This window comes from Melopsittacus undulatus, chromosome 19, assembly GCF_012275295.1.
Source record: "Melopsittacus undulatus isolate bMelUnd1 chromosome 19, bMelUnd1.mat.Z, whole genome shotgun sequence".
Lineage (NCBI taxonomy): Eukaryota > Metazoa > Chordata > Aves > Psittaciformes > Psittaculidae > Melopsittacus > Melopsittacus undulatus.
Window position 1 is genome coordinate 915,282 of NC_047545.1, and position 27,387 is coordinate 942,668.

At 54.9% G+C, this 27,387-nt stretch overlaps 1 protein-coding gene across 1 annotated transcript; it reads right to left on the reverse strand.

The window, feature by feature from the left end:
• Positions 1-8,254: 8,254 nt before the first annotated feature.
• Positions 8,255-26,423, reverse strand: ATP8B3 (ATPase phospholipid transporting 8B3). Its single transcript, XM_034070935.1, has 27 exons — positions 26,368-26,423; positions 24,318-24,386; positions 23,748-23,839; positions 23,048-23,161; positions 22,530-22,628; positions 22,081-22,142; positions 21,438-21,510; positions 21,268-21,338; positions 20,871-20,953; positions 20,219-20,377; positions 19,368-19,456; positions 18,422-18,615; positions 17,498-17,744; positions 16,061-16,217; positions 15,407-15,595; positions 14,879-14,991; positions 14,338-14,502; positions 13,970-14,081; positions 13,623-13,698; positions 13,096-13,237; positions 12,435-12,699; positions 11,744-11,967; positions 11,096-11,179; positions 10,561-10,800; positions 10,238-10,376; positions 9,830-9,960; positions 8,255-9,337 (listed from the first exon to the last, which is right to left on the reverse strand). The coding sequence occupies exons 2-27, from the start codon at positions 24,364-24,366 to the stop codon at positions 9,107-9,109; spliced, it is 3,600 nt and encodes a 1,199-aa protein (XP_033926826.1). The 5' UTR covers positions 24,367-24,386; positions 26,368-26,423; the 3' UTR covers positions 8,255-9,106.
• Between the last annotated feature and the right edge of the window lie 964 nt (positions 26,424-27,387).

Here is a 27,387-nt window from a genome sequence, read left to right on the forward strand (position 1 = left end):
ACATCCTCCTCATGACAAAGCCAACCCCAGACTCACACGCATGTCCCGAGCCAACCAGGGTGGGTGCTTTTGGATGCTGCAGGTTCATCAGCCTCCCAGACCCTCAGCCAGGCATCACCCCTGGACATCGGCCTCATGCCACATCCTGCTGCCATGTCCTCCCAGCTCATGGAGCAGGGAAAGGGTTTGCAACCAGATCAGCTCCAGACCTGGGAGGGCTCGGAGGAAACCTGTGTGGAACAAGAACTGACTTGGGATGGAGGGAGAGGGCGAGGTGCTGTTTGGATGCATCCCTGGTCCTCGAGGACCACAGAACCTTGTCTTCACCTGCCCACCAGGGTCACTGGGGAGAGGGACGTGTCCTGAGCCTACCCAAACCTCAGTCTGTGCCACAGCCACCCTTATGGCTCCCATGGTGGAGGGGTAAAGGTGGGGGAGATACAAGAAGTGGAGTCATGGGGCTGGGCTCTGGCACAACCCCACTGAACAAAGGTGAATCCCCCCTTGGTTCACAGGGGAATTGCTCCCTATGAGCCTGACCCTCCTTGCCATTGACACCCTCCCTTGCATTCCTCTCCCTTGAAGGGTCTGAAAGCCTGGTTGAGGGCATTCCTGTAGCCCCAGTCTCCTCCATGGGCATCTTCCTCCACCCCTCCCCTCGGACACCCCCAAGAGCACCCACACCTACCCACCCCCCATGCACACATGCACCCTGACCCACGAGAGCACCCATCCCGGATCCCTCCCAGAGGAACTCCACGGCAAAGGAGACTCTTTGCCGTGGCCACCCGCCTCCATGCACCCGAGCATCCCCCGGCACCACGGCCAGAGGGGACCGCGGCTGCACCGCGTCGCCTGGCGCTCAAGCAGGTCAAAGAAGCACATTTTAGCTACAGAAATCGGGTATTTAAAGATTATAATTGTTTGAAAGGAGACGGGAGGAGAGACTTGGAGCGAAGGATCTGATCTTTCCTGGTGACTGGCTCCGCATTCACCACTGGATTTCTGGTTCACTTTTTGGTTGAGGAATGGACACAGACAAAGCAGATCTGGTGGCTTTGTGTCTTGCACCATCCACCCCTCAACAAACACTCTTGCCCCCTCCCATCCCTCCTCTTCATCACTGTTACCAAAGAAATTGCAAAACCAAAAACCCCAACCCCAAAAGAACAGTTCCCTCCTTGGGAACCGGTGTCGGTGGATGGTGGGGAAAGGAAAATCCCAGGGATCCGGTGGTGAAATCCATCCCTGGGTGTGCGAAGGGGGAAAACTTCCCCGACGAGATTGAAAAGGGAGAATCCCCCCACACACAACCCAAGAGAAAGGAATTACAACAGAAACCACAACAACCAACTCAATGCCAAGACAGGCAACTCACCAAAGACGCCAGTTTTTTGTTGCTGTTTTCTTTTTCGTTTGTGCCAATGTACAACCTGCCTTAAAACGGGAATTTCTGGAGCTATGGTACTAAGCTTCAAAACGGTCGTTTCCTCCGAGCTCTCGATGGTGACTTGTGCCATATAAAAAAGCAATCACGAGGCCAAACCCTTACAATCAGCCCTCGGCCCAGCCACCCTGCCAGCTCCCTGCCAGCCTGGGGTGTCCTCAGGAGGAGCAGGCGGTCCAAAGGGGACAGGGAAGCGCTGGAAGAGGCTTGGGGATGGAGAGGGAGGCGAGGTCCCCTCCTTCCCCCCCCACCACTTGGGGGAAAAGAGAGAATCCTCCACAAACCAACCGTCAACCAAAAACCAAAGGGGACACTATTGAATTTATGCGGGTAAAATAGTACCATCTGTGTTCTAGCGCTATGGTTTCTTAGATTCACTTTACTTTGAGAGCGATCAGTTGTGGAACAGGAAGGCACCTTGTTGAGAAGGATGAAAGGAGAAAGAAACAAGAAATGTGGATGTTCACCAAAAAAAACCACCCCCAAAACCAACCCCCACCCCCCAAAACAGAAATATATATAGGAAAGAAATGACAATAAGAATAAAAGAGAGAAAGGAGACCCCCTGCACATGGAACCCTGACCGGCCACAGTCACCGGTGGGTTTAGGGGATGTCTTTAAACAAAGAGCTCCTGGGGGAGGTGAGCGGTGGAGGGGTTGGGGGTGTCAGACTGGACACCAAACTAAACCAGTTCACTGCTGGATAGAGAGGGATGGAGAGAGGGAAGGCGCAGGTGCCGCAGCGTTGTTTTGCCAACCACAACCCAAAAAGCTTCACGGCCAAGCGAATCTCATCCCCCAGGACCCCACTCCCCGCCACTGAGTTTTCCCCTGATGTTGTTTCTTCTTGTCTTGTCGTGACATGGTGATGATGGTGGTGGATTCCTGAACGCCATCGAGTAGTATTCAAGGGCTGAAAAGCCAGGAAGGGGGCCTTGGTTTGGGAATTGAGGAAAAAACCCCAAAAAACACCAAAACAGGTGGAAAACCAAAACAAAACGGAAAAAAAAGGAAAAAAAAGGGGAAAAAATGAAAAGAAAGAAAAAGGGAAAAAAAAAAGAAAGAAAAAAAGAGTAAATGCCACAGGCCCTCAAGGATGCAAAGACATTTCTAGTGAGAACCCGAGAATAAAGGCTACCTCACTTGAGTTTTCAATTTTTGTGATTTGAAAATCACGTCTGATACCAAAGATTTTGTTGCCTTGTCTGGTCTGTGCTGGAAATGCCACTTTCCCTGCTCCCGCGGCCAAGCCGGCCGAGACCCCCCCCCCCCATTCACCCTGGCCGAGAGCCCCTCAGCACCCCCAAATCCCCCCTTTCCCAGCCCTGTGGAGTGCCCAGAGAGCAAGGGAGAAGGCAAGCGAGCGACCCTGGGATGGCAGCGTGGTAGATGAGTGCCTTTTTCTTGTACCAAAGGTGTGTGGCCATTTCTTTGCTCCTCTGCTTTGATCCTAAAGACTCCCTATTACCTTAGCTCTCCAAAGGGACAGATTCTGGCATCTCTGTAGGCTTTGGGTGTTGGGATGAAGGAAACAAACCCAGCCCTTGTCCTAATTGAAGAGGAAGTATCCCCCTTGTCGCCTGCTGCAGGAAAGATGCTGGTTCCTTGGTGTGCATCCCCCTCTGACATCCCTGTGTCCCTCAACTTGGCATGGTCCCCAGGGTTCCTCCATCCAGCCTTCCCTGCTCCAGGAGCACTGACTTGGTGTCTGGGTCCCTTCTCACTGGGCATCTGTATCCTTTGCCAGCCCAGCCTGGCACTGGGACCCTACATGGGCTTCATCATGGGGTGTTTTTTCCCCCCTCAGCCCAGACCTGGATTTCAGTTCCCCTTTTTAGTAGCACAGGGAGGGTTTTGGCACTTGTGTCTGGAAAGACAAAGGCAGAACTGGTGGGAAGCCTCAGCATGGGGTTTCTCCAAACCCCTCCTGTAGGGAACAGCTTGGAGCTGTGACACCTTCCAGCACGAACCCTTTCCAAGTCCCCACAGGGGCATTTTTGGCTTGTTGGAGACAGGCACAGCCAGGTCCACACCACTCCACCGCTTGGCTTTAGCAACAGGCAGCGGGAGGATGCACCAGAGGAGATGCTTGTCCAAGCAGTCTCCAGAATGTACAGGTTGGGGAAGCCCTGGGTTGAATTGTACCTACTTGGTTCAGGCTCCAGCCGAGGTGGCTCCTTTTGAGTTGGACCAACTTGTGCAGAGCAACCCCCCCAGTGACAACATCCCAGCCAGGACCCCCATAGGGTGCTCCATGCTGCTGGGCAGCCTGACAGAGCAGGTCAGAGCATCCGTATCCCCATCCCTTTCCTGTCCCCCTTCCACACGATTGCCTTGGCCAGCTCTTGCCCAACCCCGTGGCCATGCCACCCATCTTCTACCTAATACCCACATGGCTTGTGATACCAAAGATGTCCTCTATGCAGGAGAAAGCCTTCTTTTCCATCCGGCACAGACCTTACAAGCCTTTGACAATGTTCTCTGAAATACCTCAAAATATTTAATGTATAGTTTATGTGATAAAAAAAAAATTACTTAGCTAGTTTTTGGAATTTGTGACTTGAAGCTTTATACTGTTAAATTATAATTTTGCAGAAGACGGCATGTTCTTATTTCTTTGACGAGTTCAGTGGGAGACATATTGAATGTTCAGGAGATGAAAGCTGGATAGTTTCACGGTGGAAAGAGAGAAAGAAAGAGAGAAAGATGAAAAAAACCCAAAAAAAACCCAAAAACCACAAAAAGGACCCTTGGAGTTTACAGATTTCATATGAAAACAAGTCCTTTTCAAGAAAAAAAAGACAAAAAAAAAGCAAAACCGAATAAGGATGACGAGACCTTTGCGTTCGGATGTGTTCCTTTTCTCTGAGTCATGTCGTACAAGAGTATTTATTATCTGTGTTCTGTGTTCAAATGTAATTTAAAGAAGACGAAAGAAAACGACGAAAAAAAGAAAAAAAAAGATGAGAATTTGATTTATGCATGAAAAAAATATACTCTTTCTTGAAGTAATGTACTAATGATTGGGGGAGGGGCGGTCGGGTGGGAGCGGGGGGGGACAAACTGCTCTTTTCTCTTTTGTCCATGAGTTTTCGGTTGATGAGGACGTCTCTGCATGGATCATGGTCATTTCCAACTCATGCAACCACGGGAGAGTCACCATTTATCCCCCTCGGTTTCTTCCTTTGCCTCTTTCCTTCCTCAGCTCCTGCTGATGTGGGAAGCAGGAGCTGCCCGCAGGACCCCAGGGCAGGATGGGGCTCTCGGCACACAGGGTCAGGATGTGTGGGACACGGGACCCCAGAGTGTGCACCCCCCGTGCTGTGGGCACCGGCTCCTCGCTGTGCTTTGGGCTTGGGTTTGGGCTCGTTTGGGGTTTTTCTTTTGCTTTATCCAGCTCTGTGGGTCAAATCCCAAGTGCAGACAAGAGGAGAGACAATCAGCCACCATGACCTGAGCTGGCAAAGCCACAGGGCTCCTCGTGTGCTCTGAGACAAGGGAAACGGCCCCCAGGCACCCCAAAACCTCACCCCATGGCTCAGACCTTTCCAGGTGATGCTCCCAAGTCCCCATCCCTTGGGGTGACTTCACAGACCTGCCTCTGCCCTCACCCTGCCTGGACAGATGGTGTTGCATCAATGCCCAACCGGACCTGGGGATGGGCTGGAGTGACTCATGTCTGAGGTTTTCTTGCCAAGGATGTGATTTAGGTCCAGGAGGATTCCCTGTGCCACCCAGCTCAGCTCTGGCCCTGCATGGAGGTCCCCACTCTGGTTGAAGGGGAAAGAAGATGATGACTCCAGCCATTGGAAGAGGTCTTGGAGGACCCCAGCCCACCACAGGTCTCAGGGGGTGATGGATGTTTCCCTGCCTCCCCTAAACAGCCTAAGCTTTCTGCCAATGTCCAGAGAACCCCTCTGCATCCCCTGCTCCTTCCTTGCCCTGCTCCTCCTCCTCTCCTTGCTTAAAGGCAATGAGGAGTTATGTCTTTGGAGGTCAGAAGGGTGATGGAGGCCTAGGGGAGGCAGAGGTACCTAATTATTTCTGCTTCTCTACCATTACCAAAGCATTTACCTCAATGTGCTGATTCCTTGGCCCTCTCCAGCCTCTTCACCACCCCATCGTTCACCTCCATCACTAAAGGTGGCCCCAAAGCTCAGCCCAATGTTAGGAAAGAGATCTCAACCTCTTCAGGCCCCACCAAAGGGGCCCCCAAAAGCAAAGCAGGGTGGTTTTGAATCTCCTCTCTTGTCTCATGCTGTGTCCCTGCAGCCTTTGCCTTCTTCATGGCCAGCAGTGAGATGCTCAGTAACAGGTGGTGGTGGGAGACATGGAACCCACTGACCAAGGACCTGGATTTTAGGAAGAGAAGTTTATTCCAGCAGCACCATTCATCTGCTACCAGCTCTCCTGCCCTTGGGGAAGCTCTGCATCCCTGCCTGTTTCCTCTTCCCCTCCATGGCCCATTTCCTCTTCCAAGACCTTTTCCAGCACGAGAAACTTTGGTGCTTGGAAGCCAACACCTCATTTCCAAATCCAAGAAGTTCTCACCAGGCTTGGATGCAATCCACAGTCACAGGTCCTTGGATCTCACAGCAACCAGCTGGTTTCCATCACGGTCATGAGCCAAGAGCCGAGCTCTCTCCCCTATCCTTTAGCCCACCAGGACTTGTTGGATCAACCACAGGCAGATCTGCCCATTCCTGCTGCCCACATCAACCAAAATGCCTTGAGGAGCAACTTGCCGTGATACCAAAGATGTTTTTTCTCTGCAGGTAATGACAATCCAAGCTCTGTCCTAAAGACAATTCTCCCAACCAGGGTCGCCCCTGAAGAGCGTTTTTGTGCTGTGGGGAGCAGGAGAAAAGGGGCCCCAGGGGTGATGGAGAGCAAACGGTCAGAGGGTGAAGAAGAGGAGGGGACCCAGGACCTCCAACTGGGACCTGCTGGTTCAACCTGGCCACTGTGTCCTGCTTCAGTTGTGGAAGTTGTCAGGAATTCAGGTAATTTCCTTACCCCAGGAACTCTGGTTCTACCTCGAGTGGAAGTTTTCAACTGGTGGCTTTTGTGCTTTGAAAACCCACTGTCAGCAGCTGGGGCAGCGCTGTCCTCATCCCTATGGGCTCCTAGGGATTCCAGGCTGGGTTATACCCATTGTCACCCCACTATGGCACAGGCAGAGCTGAGCTATTCCTGCTCTGAGGACATCAGCACAGGGCAGGCCAGGAGCTGGCGTTTCTTCATTCCAAGGATTAGCTTTGTGAAAGCAATCATGTCCCTTGTCCTGAGCATCCAAAGTGCAGGTGGGGAAGATGCCAGGCAGGACGTGGTCCTGGACAACCTGCTCTAGGTGAAGATGCCCCTGCTCATTGCAGTGGGCTTGGACTGGATGAGTTCTGGGGGTCCCTTCCTACCCAAGCTGTCCTATGACTCTAAACCTCTGTCCTCAACCCCCCTTGGCCACCATGGAGATGCTGGGTTGGCCCCTGTGCTCCGTTTTCCTTGTCTCAGAGCACACCTAGAGCCGGGCTGGCGCAGGCAGCGGCTCTGGGGCTGGCCTTCCAGGCGCTGCCGTGCAGGATCCGGTTCCTCTTTTGTCTGCCTTTGTTTGGGGTCGTGAAAGAGAAGAAATTAAAAATGCAAAGAACAAAATTTTGGGTTTTTTAATTTTTTTCCTTCTGATTTCCCTTAAATTTCTAAAGAAAAAAAATAATCAGAATAAACCCAGCCAGGAAGAACCTGCAGCCTCAGGTTTGCCAGTCCAGCCACCTCCAGCTCATTGATCTGCATAGCAATAGGTGACACTCATCCCACACAGACTGAGGGCCTCATCTCTGAGTTTTTAAATGACTTTTTCCTTCTAATGACATTGATTTTTTCTGTTGGGTTCTTTTTGCTGCTGCTTTCCTGTTACTCTCATGGGATAGGTTTTGCTCTCCAGCCAAATGCAATTGTTACTCCTCTGTGTCTTGCAACTATATTTGTTAAAGCTATTTGCAAACGTTAAAAAAGAAAAATAACAATAATAATAATAAAAAGTCTTATGTGTCAGGCACTTTATCCAAACTGTGCTGTGTGCTCTGGAGTTTGTTCCTTGTTCTTTGCAATGACTCGCGCAGGGGAAGTGATCAGGAAACTCAAACTCCAGCCTACTGACAGGTTTAAAAGAGGACAAAAAGGAACGACTCTCAATCTGTTCATCCTCTTCTGGTCATGACTCTCTTGTATTTCTGCAGCTTTCTGTTTCTTCAATAAATTATTTTCTAGTCATTCACATGGTGTGAGTGTTGTGTCCCGTGGGCCAGCTCCCTGCAACGCTGCTCCCAGCAGCCCCTTTCAACCAGCTCCATTCCTTACCCTAGACCTGCCCTAGGAGCATCAGGGAGTAGATCTGGGGATCATGCCCAGGCAGCTGGGAAAGGTTCCTTCCCCCCCACCCTCCCATTGTTTTCCATCTGGTGTTTGCAGGGTGAAAGCTTCCTAGGGGAAGCCTCAGACACTTGTATTTCTTGGCAGCATCCAGCAGCCTTTGGCCAGAGCCCAGAATAAACACTTTAATTCTCACAAACTCGGTGCAGATGAGGCCAAAGCACTTGTTAAACAAACCCATCAGGGCGTGTGTGCCGCAGGCAGGTCTCAGCCCCCCTGGCTGATGGAATTACCTCTCTTTTGATCCCAGTATCACGTCCTACCATGCGTTTTGCCATGGCACCAGTGCTGGCAGGTGGCAAAGAGCTGGTGGCACACACGGATGGAGCACAGGACCGGTTTGTTTTTGGTGGGGTAGCAGAGATTTAAAGGAGAGAAAAGCTGAAGTCCTTTTAATTATAAAATAAGAGCAATGAAGAGGGTGATCCAGTCACCGGTCACTTGTTCACACCCGGCTTCTCCAGCACTTGCTGCTGATGTCCCCAGTGTGGAGCCCTGCAGCTCCCATCCCTATGGGCAGAACTGGTGAATGTCACCCCAGTGCTTCGCCCTCCCCACAACAACACTTTGCAGGGCCTGTGGGCACAAGCTGTCCCTGGAGATGCGGATACCAGTCCTATGGGAGTGTGGCATGGCACACAGCAGACACCATCCCTGTGCCACCTCATGTGGGGATAGCAAAGACAAGGAGGTGGAGATCATAGAATCAGGAAATGGGTTGGGTTGGAAGGGACCTTAAAGCTCCTCCAGCTCCAACCCCTTCTATGGGGACCCCTTCCACTGGAGCAGCTGCTCCAAGCCCCTGTGTCCAACCTGGCCTTGAGCACTGCCAGGGATGGGGCAGCCACAGCTTCTCTGGGCACCCTGTGCCAGCGCCTCAGCACCCTCACAGATGGTGGGGAGTGATGAGGAGAGGCTGCTGGAAGCCAGGCTGATCTGCTGGGTTGATGCATGTGAGAGCCACGGGCACCAGAACCAGCCCGGTGTGCATGGCACAGGTTGGTTGCCTTCTGTACAAGCTGTAACACACACGGTGTGGAGCAGATAGAGCTGCTGGCAGGACATGTCCCAGAGCTTAGTGCCTGGAGCAGCAGCTCCCCCCAGCTGGTCCAGCCCCTCCGCATCCATAGAGGCTGCCCTGGCTTCAAACCCACCTAAATAAGGTTGGAACATGCAACCTGACAGCACCTCCCACCCCAGCACAGGGGGGGTTGATGCTGCCAGGGCAGCTACAGCGAGGGGCTGGGGGGGGACCACAAAGCCGAGCTTTGCATCTCGGGATGCAGGAGCCCGGGGCGAGCAGCCCCAGCCCGCAGGCTGTCCCCACGGGTGATGAGCCCAGCATAGCCCTCCTGGTGGGAGAAGGCATAGCTGGAGCGGCGGTGGAAGGAGCCACGGGAGACATGGGCACGCAGCTCCACCGAGGGCTCTGGAGCCTGCTTGGCCTTCAAGCGGATCTTCTGCAAGGAGATGAGGACCTCAGGGCTGTGGACACCCCCCAGGCAAAACCTCACCCCAAGGGGGGATGTGCAGGGATGCCCTCCACCAAGACACGGTTTGGCTCCTGGCTCCACCATGACCTGAGTTGCCACAAGGGGACGGGCACCAAAGGAGCACTCCTGGGGTCTTCAAAGCTGGAGCTCTGGAGCACAACCTCAACCCCTACTCTTATCTGGGACCTCTTTGTACCACCAGAAGGGTATAAACGCATAACCCACATGGGGATGAGCTCTATGAAGGCTGGGGGTGGTATCAAAACCTGCTCCAGACCCCAGTGCCTCCTAATTGGCAGGTCCAGGGAGTCCCGGAAGCCAGTTCCACACTTGGGCACCAGTGTCATGAGAAGCCACCACCAGGTGAGTAGTGCCACCAAGGAGAGGTGACACATCCCGGGTGGCTTCCCTGCAGAACAGCCCCAAAGCCCTCCCCATGGCATTCCCACCAGCCCTCACCTGCTGGATGGTGGTTTCGCCTGTCGTGGTGTGGTACAGGTGGATGGTCAATGAGGGGATAGTGTTCACCACCAGGGACAGCAGGACCACGAGCAGGATGTAGGGGTCAGTCAGGGCATTCCGGCTGGCATCTGTCAGTGCAAGAAGGTGGTGGGTGATGCTTAAGTAGGGAAGGTGGAGAGCACAGAGGGAACAACTGTCGGGGGACAGGCCTGCACCCATAGAGATGTCAAAGGGTCAAAAGAGGAGATGACACCTAAACTGGAGGCAAAAATCAAGGCAGTAGGATCAAGAAGTTGTGATGGAGAGATGAGCTACCAGGTGAGGAAGCAGCTTGTAGCACCAAGGCCAGGTTGGGTTCCCCCAGCTGAGGAGGGAAGAACCACAGGGATACCCAGAGCATCTGACCTGGGAAGCAGAAGATGGCAGGGGCTATCCTGAAGGCATCGATGCTTTGGGTCAAGAAGGAGAAGAGGCAGAAGAGCAGCAGGCTGGCAGCGACCATCGTAAAGGACAGCACTGTCCAGAACTTCGTGTCCAGGATGATCTGTAGTGACAAGCACAGAGCACACAGTGTCCTATGGGGATCCTCTTCCATTCAGTCCCAGATTCCTTCCCAGCCCCAAAGGAGATCATCCCCCAACCACAAAGCTGATGGGGAAGGTGTCAGAGAACCCAGTCCCTCAACATCAGCCACAGGGCCAGATGGGGAAGGGCAGATGGGTGCTCACCTGCATGAGGACTGACAGCAGCGCTGATGTGGCCACCGTGACCGCAAAGGACTCGTAGTCACCAACAGCCTTGCTGCCAACACGGTCCTTGAAGGCCCAGAACGCGATGTAGAAGCTGGTGAGTGAGGTGCTGACCCCGTGCAGGAGGGTGATGCTGAAGATGCGGTAGTTGAAGAGCTCATCCTGCTGCCCGACCACGTAGAGCTCAGGGAACTCCAGGCTCTTCTTGGCACTCACATCCTGCCGAGGAGGCACCAAGCATCACCCTCCCCACCACACTGGGAAGCAGGATTGGGCCCACCCCACTCAACACCCGCTACAGGAATGCTGCTGTGGGTCCCGACATGTGGTTGCTGTGGGGTGATGGGGAACAGAGGACCACTGGTAAGCTCCAAATGCCCATTGAGCTGCTTGATACCATGTCCCAGCATAAAAAGCCATGCAAATGGGGTGGAACAACTGCCAGGCTGATTCATGCCCACTGAGGATGCAACCTCCAGGCACAGGGGCTGGATGCAGCCCAATGAACCCATACCTGCTCCAAAAGGCCCATGGACAGCACAGGGTAGGTGGTGTAGAAAATGTTGTAGAGTGCAAGGAACCAACCCTCATACAGGGGCTAGAAGGGAACATAAAGCAGCAGTGAGAGCAGTGGTGCTTTGAAAGGACTCAAAAGATGCCCAAGCACCAGGGGTGAGCCCAGGAGATCCAAACTCTGTGGAAGTCCCCATGGACTTGCCCCAAGTTCTCCATCAGCCCCACATTGTCTGCAGGAATCAGGGGACTGTGGGACCATGCTACAGGTGGAGATGGGGAGGCTGGAGCCACACAGTGCTGGTCAAGTCACACTGATGGCCTTTGGGATAAAAGCTCCCATTTTGGAGGAATCCAGCTGAATGCACTTGGGATCTTTCCCTGCATCTCTCCGAGACTGAGCTGCAGCTCATCAGGACATCCCAAGCCTCCACAGGCTGCTTTTCCCAATGCAGTCAGGTAAAAGGCACATACCCAGTTGTAACTCAGGCAGCCCCCAAGAATCAGACAGTCCAATACCAGGGCAGGGGAGGAAGGGGACCAGGGTGGTGATGGGCCCATCAGGCAGTACGAGGCACGAGACCTGAGTGGGATCCTCTGCACCATCCGTGGGATGGATGCAACCCCTGCCAATGGCTTCATCCCTCACCTGAGCCGTGAATCCATTGTGGAAAGCGAACCAGACCTGGGCCATGAGGCCAGCAAAGGTCTTGTAGAAGAAGTAGCGCAGGAACTTGCAGATGCGGAGATAAGCCCAGCGGCCATGGATGAACAGGAGGCGCTGGAGGTAGGAGAACTGCCCCAGGGCATAGTCGCTGCACTGCACGGCTTGGGTGCCCTCCAGCCCACTGATGCCCACCCCGATGTCGGCAGCTGCAGGGGACAGGAGGGGGTGAAAGGCAGGCGAGGAGGTTATGGGGGAGTTGGGTGCTTGGTTTCCCTGTGGATTGCCCCGAGGCTGATGAGCAGAGGGTGAATCCAGTAGTGATGGGCAAAGGGAAGAAGTCCCCTTTATCACAGCCTGCAGGAGGGATGCGCCAGGCATGGTTGGGTGAGCAAAGAGCTCAGTCCCATGTCAGGGCTGCTGGAGAAGGGCAGGGATGTCTCTGCCTGCTGCACAGATAGGGGCTGGAAGTGTCATCAAGGTTCATTCAAAGCATCCTGCTCTTGTCCCAGGCTGATCCTGTGCCTCTCCCAGCACAACATCAAGGGGGTTCCTCTCCCAGCTCCTCACCTCAAAGGAGGTGGGGAGGTGATGGAGGTGGCACATGAGGCTCCACCACTCCCCCCTGGTGGGATGCACCAGCTGAACCCCACATCCCCCCTGCCCCGAGCCTCACTTTTGATCATGTTGACATCGTTGGCCCCATCCCCGATGGCCAAGGTGATGGCGTTCTTGTGCTTCTTCACCAGCTGCACCATGAGGGCTTTCTGCTTGGGGGTCACCCTGCAGCAAATCACTGCCTGGCAGCTGGTGGCCAAGTCCACAAAGGCCTTCTCCACCAGCCTGCCCTGCTGCTCTGAGCCCACAGCCCTGCAGCAAGGCAGCCGCTGCCACAGCCTCCGCTTCTCCTTCAGCACCTCTCCCGTGTGGAGGATTTTGTCCTTAGGGAAAGCACAATGGTTGGGATCTCACCTGTAGCCTTCATAAGTGAGACCCCCCCAGCTCTTCAGTGATCCTCTTAAATCTTGTAGATGCCACAGGAAAGTGACCCCCAGTTTTCTTCAAGTTCATCATACAGCAGGCACTGGGACCAGTATGGGAAGCCTGGGGGGCTGATGCCAGCCTGCATCATCCCACAAGACCGACTGGACCAGGATGACTGAAGCCCCGCAACACCAAGTGATGGGTACAATGTTGTCCCCCTCTTCATTCCCCAGCCCAAAATGGGCTTTCCTTACCCTTTGGGCAGGATGCCCATCACATCCTGGTGCCACCCAGTACCAGGGCAGAAACAGCACAGGTTGGGAAGAGCAAAGAGCATCCAAGTGCCACCTTACCAGGAAGTCCCCACTGATGATGATAGCCCTCTTCTTGTGCTGTGAGGCCTTGGGGCGCTGCTGGGAGAGGCAGCTGCTGGACTGGGCTTCCCCATTGCCACTGGAGCTGTTGTTGCTCACCCAGTGAGCCTCAAGGATCTCGCTGTGTGAGGAAGGGGTGGTAGGAGCTGAGGACTGAGACCCGCAGTTGGCTTTTGCCATTGTAAAGACAGCTCCGGGAAGATGTTCCCAGTGGTGGGAATATGGGGGGCAGAAAGGGGGCCCCAAGGGCTCACTGCTACCAGAAATCAGCCTCTGCCCCTTTGGTTTAGAGGCTGGAGAGGCAGCTTAGGCAAAGCCTGCCATGAAGGACAGTGCTGGAGGAGCAGAAATTGATGGGAAGCCTGGAAAAGCATTAGGGACATTCAGGATGGGACATGGCAGGAGAAGCATCTCTGGCAGAGCTGAGCTCTGCCCAAATCCTGTGCCCTCAAGGGATCTTCAGCAGGGACAACCACATCCTGAAGCAGGAGGTCACAGGTCCTCACCTGATCTCCTTCTCCTCCAGGATCTCCATGTCATCCGTGAGCAGCTTGCACGCGTAGCCAATGTTCACAGCAGTCTCTGCAACACACGGGGGTCCGTGGCCAATGGTGCTGCCCCCTCCTCCCCAGGGCAGCCCCTGGCCCTTGGGTCCAAGAGCCCTTGGTGGGCAGCAGCCACTGGGGGCTCTGCTCCAGCTCTGTGCCATCGCAGATGCTCCCCCTGCCTCAGTTTCCCCATGGATGACACAGTGTGTGGGACATCTGCTGTATCTCAAAGGGAACAGCAGCACCTGGCTGCTGCCCAGGCCCAGGGTCTCATCTCTGGTCTCATCTTGGTTGCTTCCACTGACCTTGCTTGTCTCCCGTCAGCACCCACACTTTGATGTTGCCCAGTTTCAGCAGCTGGATGGTTTCAGGGACTCCATCTTGCAGCTTGTCCTCAATGGCTGTGGCCCCGAGCAGCTGGAAGGAGGGCGAGGTAGGGCAGGACAAGATACAGAGGTGGGAATTACTCCTGGATCCAACCCAGGGATGGACACGACCCAACAGGTACCTAACCCAGTGCATGTCACAGCATCACCCCTGGGCTGGAGCTCCCTCCCAGGGATGGGTGTTGGGTTGGACACTTCACCCCCTCATTCCAGATAGCTGAACCCCACACTCCTGCCCTGGGTGGGACCAGCACAGCCGGTTCCTCACAACCCCAGCCCCATCCCACCTGCAGGTTCTGCTCCATCTCCTCGTACAGCTTGTCCAGCTCCTGTGCACGGCCCTGCAGCAGGATGCTGGCCTCACGGTGCCTCCTGCTCCAGTCCCCGTACTCAGCCTCAGTCACCTCCTTGCTGGCCAGGCACAAAGTCCGCAGTGTCTCCTCTGCAAAGCGCTGCAGAGATGAGACATGAGGTCACCCTTCCCTCAGCCACTGGACGAGGGCATCACACCAGCCAGCCCCGATGCTCTCTTCTTTCTCCAGAGCCTGAGGATCTGATGGATTCCCTCTGGGCTCTGACTCACTCCCATCCCACAGCATCCGCATGAGCATCCTTGCAATGACCACGTAGACCACTGGAGGTGGGTTTGATGCCCTCTTAGCCCCTGTCCCATGTGCCCATGTGAGGCTCTTAGAGCAGAAGAAAGGAAGAAAGACCAAAATCCTGAAGCAAGAGGGAGAAGGAGCAGGAAGGGCCTCCAGGACACCCAGCCCAAAGCCAGCAGCAGGGAGACCAGCCCCTTCCACCCCAGGCTGGCGTGGGACTCACATCCAGCGCCCTCTCAGTGAAGGTCTCATTGGGCCCTCTGCTCTGCAGCCTCTCCAGGATGACCGTGTCAGCCCCCTTGGTGTAGAGACGGATTGTGCCCTGGGGGTCTCGCACTGGGAGGGAGGGAATGACAGCTTAGCTACCTAGAGAGATGATTCCCACCCATTGCTGTCCCCATGCCATGGCCCTGCTGCAGAAGGCATCACAGCGCACGCTGGTGCCTCTCTACCTGTGCTTGTAGGAAGCACAGGACTTTCCCCACATCTACACCATCACAAGGCAGGATCAGGCCTCAAGGGCTGTCAGTTTCTCACACACCTCCTCTCAGCCCCTGCTTTACTCACTGTCTCTCGGCTGCTTAAACCCTTCTTGGTTACCTACACCAAGGTATGAGGGCAAGTAAAACCACAGGGATGACCAGGACAATCCTTAGGATTGTCAATCCTAAGACAATCACAGTCACCCCAGTGCCATCCCTTTGCAGGGCTGAGAATGGAAAGGACCCTTGAGACACCGTGTCCCACTCACCTAAGACAGACATCCTCTTGCGATCGCTGTTGAAGTCCAGCATGGCCAGCACTCTGTACACCCTCTTCTTCCCCAGCTCACTGATGGTGATGGTGTCTTGTGTTCGGGCCAGAAAGACGTATCCCAGGTTCCTGGCTGCCAGCACCAGCGCTTCTTCATCTGGTGAAGCTGCCTGGTAAACCAGCTGGTCTGCAGAGAGGAGTTGGGATTAGACAAGGAGGGTCCCAGCCAAGCAGCTCTTGGGCATCTGGAACACCCTGTTCTTGCCCAGCACCAATATGGACACCCTGAAGTCCAAGCCACCACCCTTGGGAAACTCAGTCCTTCTTGTCTCATCTCTTCTGCTCATTGCCCCAGGAAAGACAACTCTTGTAGATGCCACAGAACATGACCCCAGCCAATGAAGCAGGCACTGGGACCAGTTTGTCCCAGCATGACCAGAAGAGCTGATGCCAGCCTGTATCATCCCAGACAGGGATGGATCCTGCTCCCATTCATTACCTTTACAACAAACCCAAATGTACAGAGGCTCTCACACCCCCTGCTCCCCACACAGCAGAGCTTTTCTGAGTGATGGAGGAAGCCTCCATGGCCTCAATGCCTTGGACCAGTTTGACCCCACTCTGAGCACACCATCCACCCTGGCCAACCCACCGCCCTTCTCCTCCACCATGACGGTGTGGCAGAGGGCCAGCAGCCTCAGGAACTCCCTCAGCACAGGGTCATGGTCCCTCTGGGCAGCTTCCAGCAGTGTCACATCACAGACGTCCGACTTCTGCTGCACGTGGTGGCTCCAGGTCACCCCCGAGCCCTGCAAGAGGCACAGGGAGGCTGCAGGCACCCAGGAGAGACGGAGCCCAGGGCTCTGCACTGGGGGTGCTGCTGGTTGCAATACAACAGCTCTGTGCTGGTGTGGTCCAATCCAGATCAGAGTTCGTAAGCTGAGCTCTGCATTGCTGAGTATAGAAAGGTTGGCAATAAAAAACAAATTAAAACCCAGACCTGCACTGGTTTACAGCCCCAGTTCCCCTGTCCTTAACTGGCAGCTGAGGACCAACAAACTCGCCAGCCCAAGGGAACACATGCCCCTGTCTTACAAAGTGGGACCCTGTCGTAAGCAAGCTTGGGTTGTAACTGCTGGGCCTGCTGCTAGTGTGAGCAACAGCCACAAGGATGCTCAGGAGCATCTCTGGGATAAGGGGAGATTGTAGGAGCTGGGTCCAAAGAGCAGGCTGAGAGGGGATTCCATCACTGCAGGATGGTACCAGACTCTTCTCAGTGGTACCCAGTGGCAGGACGAGGAGCAATGGCCAGAAACTAAAGCACAACACGTTCCACCTCAGCATGAGGAAGAGCTTTCCATTGAGGGTGGCAGAGCCCTGGCACAGGATGCCCAGGGAGGTTATGGGGTCTCCCCCTCTGGAGCCATCCCAAACCCACCATGGGCACGTTCCTCTGGGTTGCCCTGGATGATCTCCAGAGGCCCCTTCCAACACTGATGATGCTGGATTCTGTGATCACATCTCCCAGCCTGGACCAGAGCCTGGGGCATCAATGGGAGCCGGGGAGGTGGCGGCTGGAGCCCCAGGACTGCAATGGGGCTGTTCCCAGGCAGATTCTGTGCTATGGCTTTGGCCCCAGCAAGGAGCCTCATCTGGCCCCATGGTCCATGAGGGGGGAGGTTACGCACCAGTCGCTGTTTGTCCTCATGGCCTGTGCCCGTACCTGCCAAAATGAAAAGAACTTAACTAATAGAGCTCCCAGGAGCATCACTGTGATGAGCCAGGCTCCTTTTTCTCTCCATGACCATCATAGAAAAGAATTCCATGGGCTTCACTGCCCCATCACCCCATGGCTGTTCTGTTTGCCCTGTCCTGGGCAGTGTCAGCCAATTATTCCAGGTGGGATCCACCTTCCTCACCCCATGCACTGTGTGGCCCCTGCGAATCCCCAGTCACAATGCGTGATGAGAACAAGCCAAACTCCTACAGCATCTTGTCTACACCCTGGAGCACCAAGATCAATCCATGTGCCTCAAGCTTCCCAGCAAGGCAGGAAGAGTGGGAAGAGCCAATTCAAGCTTTACCTAACTCGTGAGTCCCTACAAACTTGCTTGCACCAAAAGTTACCATAGATGGTCCCATTGACACAACATTTCTTGAAGCTCATCACGTTTTGTGTCAAGGTGCCAGTCTTGTCCGAGAAGATATATTCGATCTGGCCAAGCTGGTCATTGAGGCTGGTGCTTCTGGCTTGTGCTGGAATGTCCTTGGCAGTGTAATACATTTCCAGATCCCAGTTGATAAAACAGCTGTTCACCAAATAGATGAATTCGAACCTAGGGAGTCAGGGAGAAGAAAACTTAGGCTGTAGAAGGAGATTTCATTCCTCACATCCCAGAGGTACTTGGGAATCTGACATGGGGAAGAAAAGGCAGAGAGGAACTTCCCACTTGGATCCTATTGCTCTGAGCTTGGGGGAGGAAAGAGGTTTTCCCTTGTTTGTGGCCAGGCTTCCAGAATGCTCTGCACACCAGATCCAGAGCTCACTGGGGTCCAGGCAGCTGGGTCCCCTCTGGAAAGCTGATGACAAAATGCTTGCATCTGGAGACCCAGCAAAGGGCCAAACAGTTTGGAAACTGCTTTTTCCAGCACAAACTGCGATTGTTCCCAGCTGTGGCCTTCTCTTCCCCTCCCTGCTGCTGCTCAGTGTGAGAACACCTGCAGCAAGTCTCATCCTCAGCCTGCCCCCATTTCCAACATCCCTATATGTCTTTGCATCTCTTTTCTGGCTTTCCATTGAGATCTCAAAGCTTTTCACCCGTGTATGTAAGATGCCCCCCCCCTCCTTACCCTCTTACAGCTAAAGGAACACATGGGAATGACTTCTTCAAGGTCACAGATGGGTCTTTTGTGCAGCCCCGTTTTGTGACTAGAAACCAAAGTGCCAGATGATGGCCAAGGACAGGGAGCAGGGTCCTGATCTCTGACCACTTCCAAGCTCTCTTGCTCTTACATTATATACATGGACGTGGGTATGATGATGCTCAGGAGGATGGTGAAGCTCCAGAAGTTGAAGAAGGCTTGTTGGGCAGGGGTTGTGTGCTTGTAGAAAGCAGAGAGGTAACTGTGCTTCTCCTGGAACATCTTGGCCCAGAACCCAGAGGCAATGGCAAGGCAGAGCGACGTGACCAACAGCACCACGAAGATCTGAGACGAGAAGCCAGGATGAGAATGTGCCATCACCCAGAGCCCATCAGGCTCCTTCCTAGCACCAAACATTGCCTCTTCCAGGCTGTCTCATTTAGCTGTGGGGCTGTGGAAAGGTGTCCTTGCACCTGAAGCTGGTTCTCATCTGAGATGAGGGATCCCAGCACGTATGACACATTCCTAACACACACACACGAAGCAAACCCCAACTTTCCCACCTTCCCAATTGCCTCAGACACCATCTCCCTGCACACGGGGTGCTCCTGCTGCAGTACCAGCAAGCAGAGGAACGCTAGTGGCCAGTCTGAGGAGTGATAATGTCCAAGCACCAGGAGCAGGAGTAAGAGCCATCCAGTTACAACCACACTGCTTTGCTTCCCGTGGAGGAAATGTTTCTCCTTTCCCTTCTTCCATCTGCTCTGTAAAGGTCCCTTGGCTCAAGCCACCTCCTTGGACCTGCATGGTTATGGATGAGGCCAGGAGGGGCTGGAGATCCTGAATACTCCAGCTCCCTCATCCAAGGGGCTGATCTACAGCTGAGGACTCGGAGCTGCCAACAGTTTAAGCAGCACAGCCACCATGCAGACAGTCAGTTCCTGAGAGCATCACTTGGTATTTGTCCATAACATGTTTAAACCCAAAGTATCTTCAGCAAAATACTGCAACCTTAAGAAACTCAGCATCACCCAAGCAAGCATCCTCTCATGGGAAGACTAGAGGCTGGCAGAGCAGGAGGTGTTTGCACCACTCACTATGATCACCAACCGGTCCATCATGTGGTCCAGCTTCGTTTTCTTCCGCTTGATCTTTCCACAGTTCCTCATTATTTTGGTATCAAATCCTGGATGAGAAACATTTTAGAAGTAAACCCACAAGTCCACAGCCCCCAGAGGGTTGACTTGCAGCAAAGTGATTCTGGTTTCCTCCATAACAACATCTCCCCACCTCTGAAGACTTCAGAGGACCACATTCCTCCATCAGTGGTTAATCAAACCATGGCTGCACTTGGAGGAGTGCTGCCTACACCAAATCTTGTCCCTTTCGTCCCGCAACTGTCCATGGAATCCCAGCCTGGTTTGGGTTGGAAGGGACCTTAAAGCTCCTCCAGCTCCAATGGCAGGGACCCCTTCCACTGGAGCAGCTGCTCCAAGCCCCTGTGTCCAACCTGGCCTTGAGCACTGCCAGGGATGGGGCAGCCACAGCTTCTCTGGGCACCCTGTGCCAGCGCCTCAGCACCCTCACAGGGAACAGCTTCTGCCTAAGAGCTCAGCTCAGTCTCCCCTCTCTTGGGCAGGTTCAAGCCATTCCCCTTGTCCTGTCCCTACATCCCTTGTCCCAAGCCCCTCTCCAGGTTCCCTTCAGCCCCTTTAGGCACTGGAGCTGCTCTGGGGTCTCCCCTTCAGGAGCCTTCTCTTGTCCAGGCTGCCCCAGCCCAGCTCTCTCAGCCTGGCTCCAGAGCAGAGCTGCTCCAGCCCTCGCAGCAGCTCCATGGCCTCCTCTGGCCTCACTCCAGCAGCTCCACACATCCAAGCTCTCAGATGCACTGAGCCACGAAGCACAAGAGGCCACCAAGGGCAGTGGATGCAGGACACGATGCGCTCACCTGCATAGAGAACCAAGCCATAGCAGAGGTCGGTGTTGCGCAGCCTGCAGCCTCGCAGCAGGATCCTCTCGCTGTCAAGGGGGTAGGTCTGTCCCCTCCAGGACAGTGTGCCTGTGAAGCTGTGCATGCGGCTGTTGGGCTCCTCACAGGTCACTGTCCCTGCAGCAGAGGGCAGGAGTCAGGTAATGGCTTTGAGGGAAGGGAAAGGCCCTTCCTGTCCATTGCCCCCCATGCCTGCCCCTTCCAAAGAGCAGTGCTGGGGACATTCAGGGGTTGTTCGGGCATCTCCAGATGCAGTTGGGAAAGGGATGGCTCAAATCCAAGCTAAGCTGGAGGAAGGTGCTCAGTCCTAAAGCAGAGGAGGTACAAACACAGCTCCATCCCCAGAGCCTCCTAGAGGGGATTCTGCATCCTGTGGAGGACCAAAGGGGAAAACAGGTTTGGGAGCCAAGCACTTGATTCCTGTGGGACAATCAAGATGCAGGGCAGGAGGAAGATGCACAACCACAAGGGGCTCCATGCAAGGTCTGACTCCTTGCAGCCTCACGTTGGACTGATGGCCCTTGGTGCCTAAGAGGACAGGGACTTCCTGAGGCTGAACCCATCCCATCCTAGTGGGAATGCTGCATCCTTGCCCATCTGGGAGACTCACCATCAAAGGCAGCCATGCTCTCTTCCCTCACCAGCTCCTGGTGCGTGACCAGAAGGGCTTGTCTGAACTTCAGGTTTGTCTCCCTGTGAACAAGAGCCAGGGAGGGAAGACTCTACCCCCACTGTGGGGTGACAGAGCTCTGCTGTCCTCCATGGGACACAGTCAACCATCAGTTACCAGGTGGTTACATGAGTGATGCCAATGAAGAGCAAGATGGGGACAGGGCATGGAGCACTCACTTAGGGTGCCCTGACCACGTCCAGTGGTTGCTACTGAACTTGCAGTGTGCCTGACCTCTCCCTCCCAACACTGAAGTGTCCCCAGGACCGGAGCCATTGGCTCCATGTCTCCATCCCTCTTCCCCCATGACAACAGCAGCCCCTGCCCCTCTCCTCACCCATCGATGTCGCTGGTCTCCACATAGCACAGGCTGCTGGGCTCCGAGCTGCACAGCAGGAGCATGTCAGCCTTGAAGAGCAAACAAGGGAAGAGAGAGCACTTGGCTGAGCCCGTCCTGCCCACACATCCCCAGCCCTGGGGCAGAGCCGGCTCCAGGGCAGCACTCACCGGGACCAAGCTGTCCTTCCGCAGGCGGACGATGTCCCCAACGCAGATGTCACACCACTTCTGCCTGCGGAAGCTGCAGGAGAATGGGAAGGGAAGGGGGTTTTATCCTTGCGGAGCAGTGGGAATGGAGGCTGCGGCTCCTTCTGTCCCCAGGACCATTCCTGCATGAATGGGGTCTCCAGGTTGTTGGTTCCTCTGCCACAGTGGTGGCCTCTCATCTGCATAGCCAAAGGATGGCTGAGCACTGAGGATAGCACAGGACCCGTTTGTCATGTCCATATCCCATGGACCTATGGGTGGCAGGGACTTTCAGCCCCATCTCCATGGATGGGCAGTGTTGGTCCATCCCTGGACCAGTGTTTAGCTATGATACAGCTCCATGAGTTAGATAGGAAGACCTGCAGAAACTTCTGTGGCCAAGGAACCCTCCTCCCAGCACATCACAGCAAGCTGTTAGACCTGCTGTCAGTGCCTGGAATGGGATCGTCCATCCCATACTGGAGGTGATGGGAGTTTGCAGAGTCAGGGGCAATCGCACCTAAACCTTTCTCTGCTGCTATGCTGAAGGAGGCTCAGTGCTTCAGAGGATCCATTGCTCCACCCAGACCTGGAAAACACGGGTGCAGCTTCCCAAATCCCTCACCTCTTCCCACAGAGGATCTCACACGGCCTGTTGTTGATGTTCCTGTCGCTTTGGTGACGGCCCTGCCAGACAAAACCATGGCAGCTGAGAGCACAGGACAGGGATGTGCTGCAGTCTGCTTTCTGAAGCAACCAGAAGATGTATTCTGATGAATTAGAGCCTAAAATCCCTCTGGAGACCACCCTGGGAATATGACCATTGGTTAAGGTATAAAGATGGGGGAGTGGGGATTTAGACCCAAAGGAAAGCAAACTGGCCAGCCCCATCCTTCCTAAAGGACAATACAAAGTGCCCTGGACGTGGTAGAGTTGATGGTACCTCGGGAACAACAAATGCCAGCAACTTCCAAGCTTTCCAGCTCACCCACAGCAGGAGGTCCCTTCCTGCTGCCCACCTCCCCCAGGACCTGCCCCCAGCTCTAAGAGCCTTCAGCTCCATCCCATACTCACGATGTCGTCGATCAGGTCCCGCACACCCCGGATGATGAGAAGGCAGCTCAGGGGGAAGAGCAGAGAGTACCAGGGCAGTGTGGAGATCGCAGGGAAGGTCTATGGGAGGAGAACTTTACACCATTGATACGACTTCCATCCCACTTTGGGGTGCTTGAGGTGATTCCCCCTCATTCCCAGCTCCTCTCCCCCACCAGCACCTAAGGAACCCATCTAAGAAGACTCAGATCCAGGTGTCTGTCAGCAGAGAACCGTTCTGTTGTCTTTCCATGCCTTCTTAAAGGGTGAAGTGTACGTGGGGCCTTTGGAGGGTAGGATTTCTATTTAGGGATGCTCTTCTCTTACATCCACATCCAACCAGTTGTATGTAACCAAGCTGAAGGGAGGTTAGACCCCTCTGAGGTCATGACAGACCATGAAGATGCTGACAAGCAGCATCCTTGACACCACTTCAGACCAACCCCCAAGGCATCCTTCCTTTTCTAGGCAGCCCTGCACACACTTGGTGCCCAGCTCACCTGTAAGAGGATGACAAAGACAAAGTAGATGTTGGCCATTCGGTGGAACTGCTCATAGAGGTTCAGGGGCAGGAAGGTGAAGACGTTGTACTTGGCTGTCTTAATGGCATTGCCCTGCAGAAGAAAGGCCCCAGTGGGTGTTCAGCCACAGAGAACCAAAGAATCATCAGCTGGGGTGGAAAAGACCTTTAGGATCATTGAGTCCAGCAGTTCCCCAGCACTGCCAAGTCCACTAAACCAGCTCAGGATGCAGCCAAACCAAGGATATCCTGGTGCTTTTAGGACTTTTCACGGTGTAAGAGATGCCTTCAAAAATCCAAACCCATGATGGGAAACAAGGAGAGATTCCTTAGAGGAAAGGGCTGTATAAAATGCAAACAAAACCATTAGGGGCCATTATTTAGCTGAGAAAAAGGAAAATCTGCTTTTGTTAAATGAAATCTTTAACAAAATATAGTCTTGCTTTTTATAGGGCCATCAGACTAAACAGCCTCCTCACTGTGATTCCACCCCTCTCCTGTTGGCTTTGGAGGGGATCTAGGGCAGGGATCGTCTTCATTCTCCAGACATGGGATAGTGATGGACTTGGAAGTGCTGAGGGAATGGTTGGGCTTGATGGTCTTGAAGGTCTTTTCCAAGCTGGTTGATTCTGAGTCTTCAATGCATTGAGGATTGTGTGTGAGTCTCCACCTGGACTCACCGCATACTTCTGCTTGCTCAGACAGAAGGCAAATCTCTTCTTGAATTGCTTGTGGTAGTTGCGGTCATTGGCCCTCACCTCCCAGGTGAAAGCTGGAAAAGCAAGTGGATATTCAGCACCTCTCATCAGAGCCAACCTCTGTGTTCCAAGGACACAAGGAGCAGTGATGGTGCCACTGGGCTTATGGTGACCCGATGCTGGTTGGATGGGCTTCCCATAGCGCACCTACAGCTTGAGAGCTGCTGGAGGTACAAATGGGATGGAGATGGAGCTTTGGAATCAGGAGGCCAGAAGCTTCCAGAGATGGGGGATTGCTGCACACACTTCCCCTCTGAGCCTCAGGCTACCTGAGCTCAGGTGTTGGTGTAAATGGTACAAGGTGAAGGAGAACCCCTCCAAGCACAGACTTCACTGGTGCTCTCCTGATGGATCTTTGCTATCCCAGTCCAGAGGCTGCCAAGGGACATCCCAGCCACCCCCCCCGCTCGTGGTCCCTCCTTCCAGCCCATTCACCCCAAATCTCCTTCTAAGGAAAGGTAAAACCCCACAACACACTCACTGCTCACTGACCTGGCAGCTGCTTCTTTCCATGCAGGCAGCCTGGGTCCTGCTCAGCCATGCTGACACCACTGCCAGGATCTAGGAACAAGGACAACCACACCACTGAGCAATGAGATCCTATCGGGATGCTCCTGCCCATGGCTGGGTACAGGTGTGTGGCCAAGCTGGAGACAGACCCACCTACAACAAAGCTGTTGGGACTGAGCCTCAAGGCTGAGCTTAGCTGGGCCTCAGGGATGGGTATGGGAGAGGTGAGGCTATTCAGGGCCATTAACACATTGGTGCCCTCAGAGGCCAACAATGGTGAGTGCCAAGAGGTTTGCCTGGGCTCCCTGCTTCCAAACCAGCAAATGGCATGATGGTTTTCATGGAAGTGTCCAGCCCCATCCTGAGTCTCATCGAGATGGAAGACTTTAGTTTTCTTTGTGGTCACCCTTTGAGAAGATCCCTCACGCTCAGGATCAGGCTTAAGTTGACTCTCCCCCATGTCCCTGCTGCGATGGGCATCTCTGAGCCCCATTGTACCCAGTAACAATCCCCATTACACCATTACCCCCTCCACACATCAGCTCCACAGCACCCTGCTCCAGGTGATGCCAAATGAAACTACAGCTCATTAGACAGGAGGATGCTGGTGGAGCTGGGTGCTGTGCAAAGGCAGCAAGGAAACAGCCTCTTACCAAGAGCCCTGGGGCAAGGGGAAAGATGGAAATAACACAAAGAATGATTCAAAGGTGGAGAAACTTCCAAGGAGACATCCAAGAAACCCCAGATCCAACAAACCTCATGTCAAACCTCACTCATGGCCTCAATAACTGCACTTTGGATCGGCAGGAACAGGCTGGAAGCTGGTGCCAGGGCTGGCAGCCAAACCCTTCCCTGGCCCCAAGCCAGAGCTTCCCAGGAGCAGAAAGTGGCAGCAATGGCCAAAGGCACAAGACATCCTCTGACCACTGCTCCACACCTCGTTTGGCCCAACAGTGATTCATGAACCCACGGATGCTCCTCCAGCTCAATACCCGGCATGAACCAGCCCCTCCTTTAGGCCTGGCAGGGAACATCCCGTCCTGTGGTCCCCAAACTGGGGCTTCCTCACCCCTCAAAAGCAGAGTTAGGCCCGTGGAGGTTTGCATGGACTGAACCTGTGGCATCAGGGACTGTGCCCACAGGGTTTGGGTTGGTGAAACACGTGGGGATTTGTGTTGCTCACGGATCTGATCCTCTGGAGCGGAGCTTCTGTGAGCCTGGAGATCCTAAAGCTCCAGACAAACGTGGGGCTGTTGTTCAGCTGCTGCTCAGGGCAGGGATTAACGTGAGAGCCCTTGGGTTCCCTGGGAGCCCCAGCACAGGCAGCACCGCTTGGAGCAGCTCCTGCTCCCATCAGTCAAAGGAAAAGGGGGGGGACGGACGGGCCCTACCCGGGGCTTGTGAGCGCTGCTGTTGTTTATGTGACTGCAGCATCCCTGCAGGGCCTCAGCCGGTGCCACCCCAGAGACCCCCCCAAAGCCACCCGGGTCCCCCCCAGCTGCCAACCCGAGGGACCCCCCCCCTAACCCCGGCCCCCCGCTCCCCATCAGCCCCCAGTGGCTGCAGCTCCAGCATCACCCCAGGTTCGGTCCCATCGCAGAGCCCAAGGGTGGGCAATGGGTGGTGGGTGCAGCAGCAGCAGCAGCAGCAGGAACCGGCTCATGCCTCCTCCTGCTCTCGGCACGCAGGAAATGCCCCCGCGCTCCGTCCGACGGATCAGGGCTCATTAAAGCCTCTCAGGGTGGTTTTTATCCCCAGCCCAAGCACATGCCCCGGCCATGAGTTTCCCTCCGCTCACCCCGTTCATTCCCCCTGCTTTGATGCTGCTCCAGGTGGAAGAGCATCTCCCATCCCGAACCGCTCCCATCCGTGGTTAGAAGGGGGGATGCCCTGGGCTCCCCCAACTCCTCCTCGGGGTCCACAGGGAGAGATGCAGCTCCCAGGAGAAGCCCCCCCCGGCCCCCATGGGTGCCCCAAAGCGGGAGGAGGAGGAGGAGGAGGACGGGAGCTGCTGCCCCTGGTCCCCCCGTACCTGCACCGATCCCGACACGGAGCTCCTGCTGCCACCGCCGAGCGGGACCTGCTCCTGCCCCACGCAGGGACCGCGGGTTCGGCCCTCGCCCCACCTCCGGCTCTGCCCTCCCCGCCCGGGCTCCCCTCGCTGGCAGCGATGAACCTGCCCTGGGTTCAGCTCAAGCCGGAGCCGTTCCCACCGGATGCACCAGGGGAGAAGGTGCTGATCCCAAAGGGGTTGGAGGGCAGGGGCACGAGCAGGGAGCAATGGGGGGGACTTGGTTTCATTGGGGAGCACTGAGTCCCCCCCAGAGCCCTGGAGGCTGAGGAAGGTGGGAGGAAGAGGAGGCTGAGCCGAGCAGCCTCCGAGCAGTCCCTCGGTGACTGCAAACCCCACTGCGGCCAGGAACGGCTCTGTTGGTGGTGGCAGAGGGGAGATGAGAGCCAGCCCCGTGCCCCGCTGCTCTCCCATCCCAACCTGCCCTCCTCCTGCACAGCAGCCCCACTGCAGTGGTCCTGGGCATCAGCCGTCGGCAGGTTCATTGTTCATCACAATCAGCCACAGAAACCCGGAGGCAATTACCCAAATACTGCCCTGATCCTCCAGAAAGCATCTCCTGAGCAGTCGGGAACAACTCGTTCTAGGTCCTTACACAACCCAGCAGCGTCGGGTTCCTGTATCCCCACATCCCCATTGGGAACACTGGCCAGCACCGGACCTGCGGCACTGGGGTGGATTTGGGTTAACGTTATCCCAGCCCCTCTCTTCAAACACACATGGAATTCCTCTCTTCCTGCTCTCTGAGCCCAGCTCCTCCTGTCCGTGCAGATGGATTCCAAGTTGCCTTTGATGAAGACCATTTGCAACCTGTGCTTGGACAAGCTGGAGTTTATCCATATGAATTCCTCCCCCCCCCCATCACCTGCCTTTTGTGCCTGCTCTTCCCTGGTAGCTCCCAAGGCGTTGACACCTGGAGCAGCACATGTGAGGAATTCCATCATTCCAGCCCTCTCCTGCTGCTGCTCCCATCCTCTGCCC

Bases quoted from the DNA above. Each gene is read 5' to 3' on its own strand.
- ATP8B3 (XM_034070935.1), bottom strand. From the start codon at position 24,366: ATGGCTGAGCAGGACCCAGGCTGCCTGCATGGAAAGAAGCAGCTGCCA. The intron at 11,968-12,434 runs GTGAGGCTCGGG...TGTCCCCTGCAG, and splicing joins CGATGTCAACATGATCAAAA to CTGCCGACATCGGGGTGGGC. The intron at 9,338-9,829 runs GTGAGGGCTGGT...ATCTCCTTGCAG, and splicing joins GCGAAACCACCATCCAGCAG to AAGATCCGCTTGAAGGCCAA.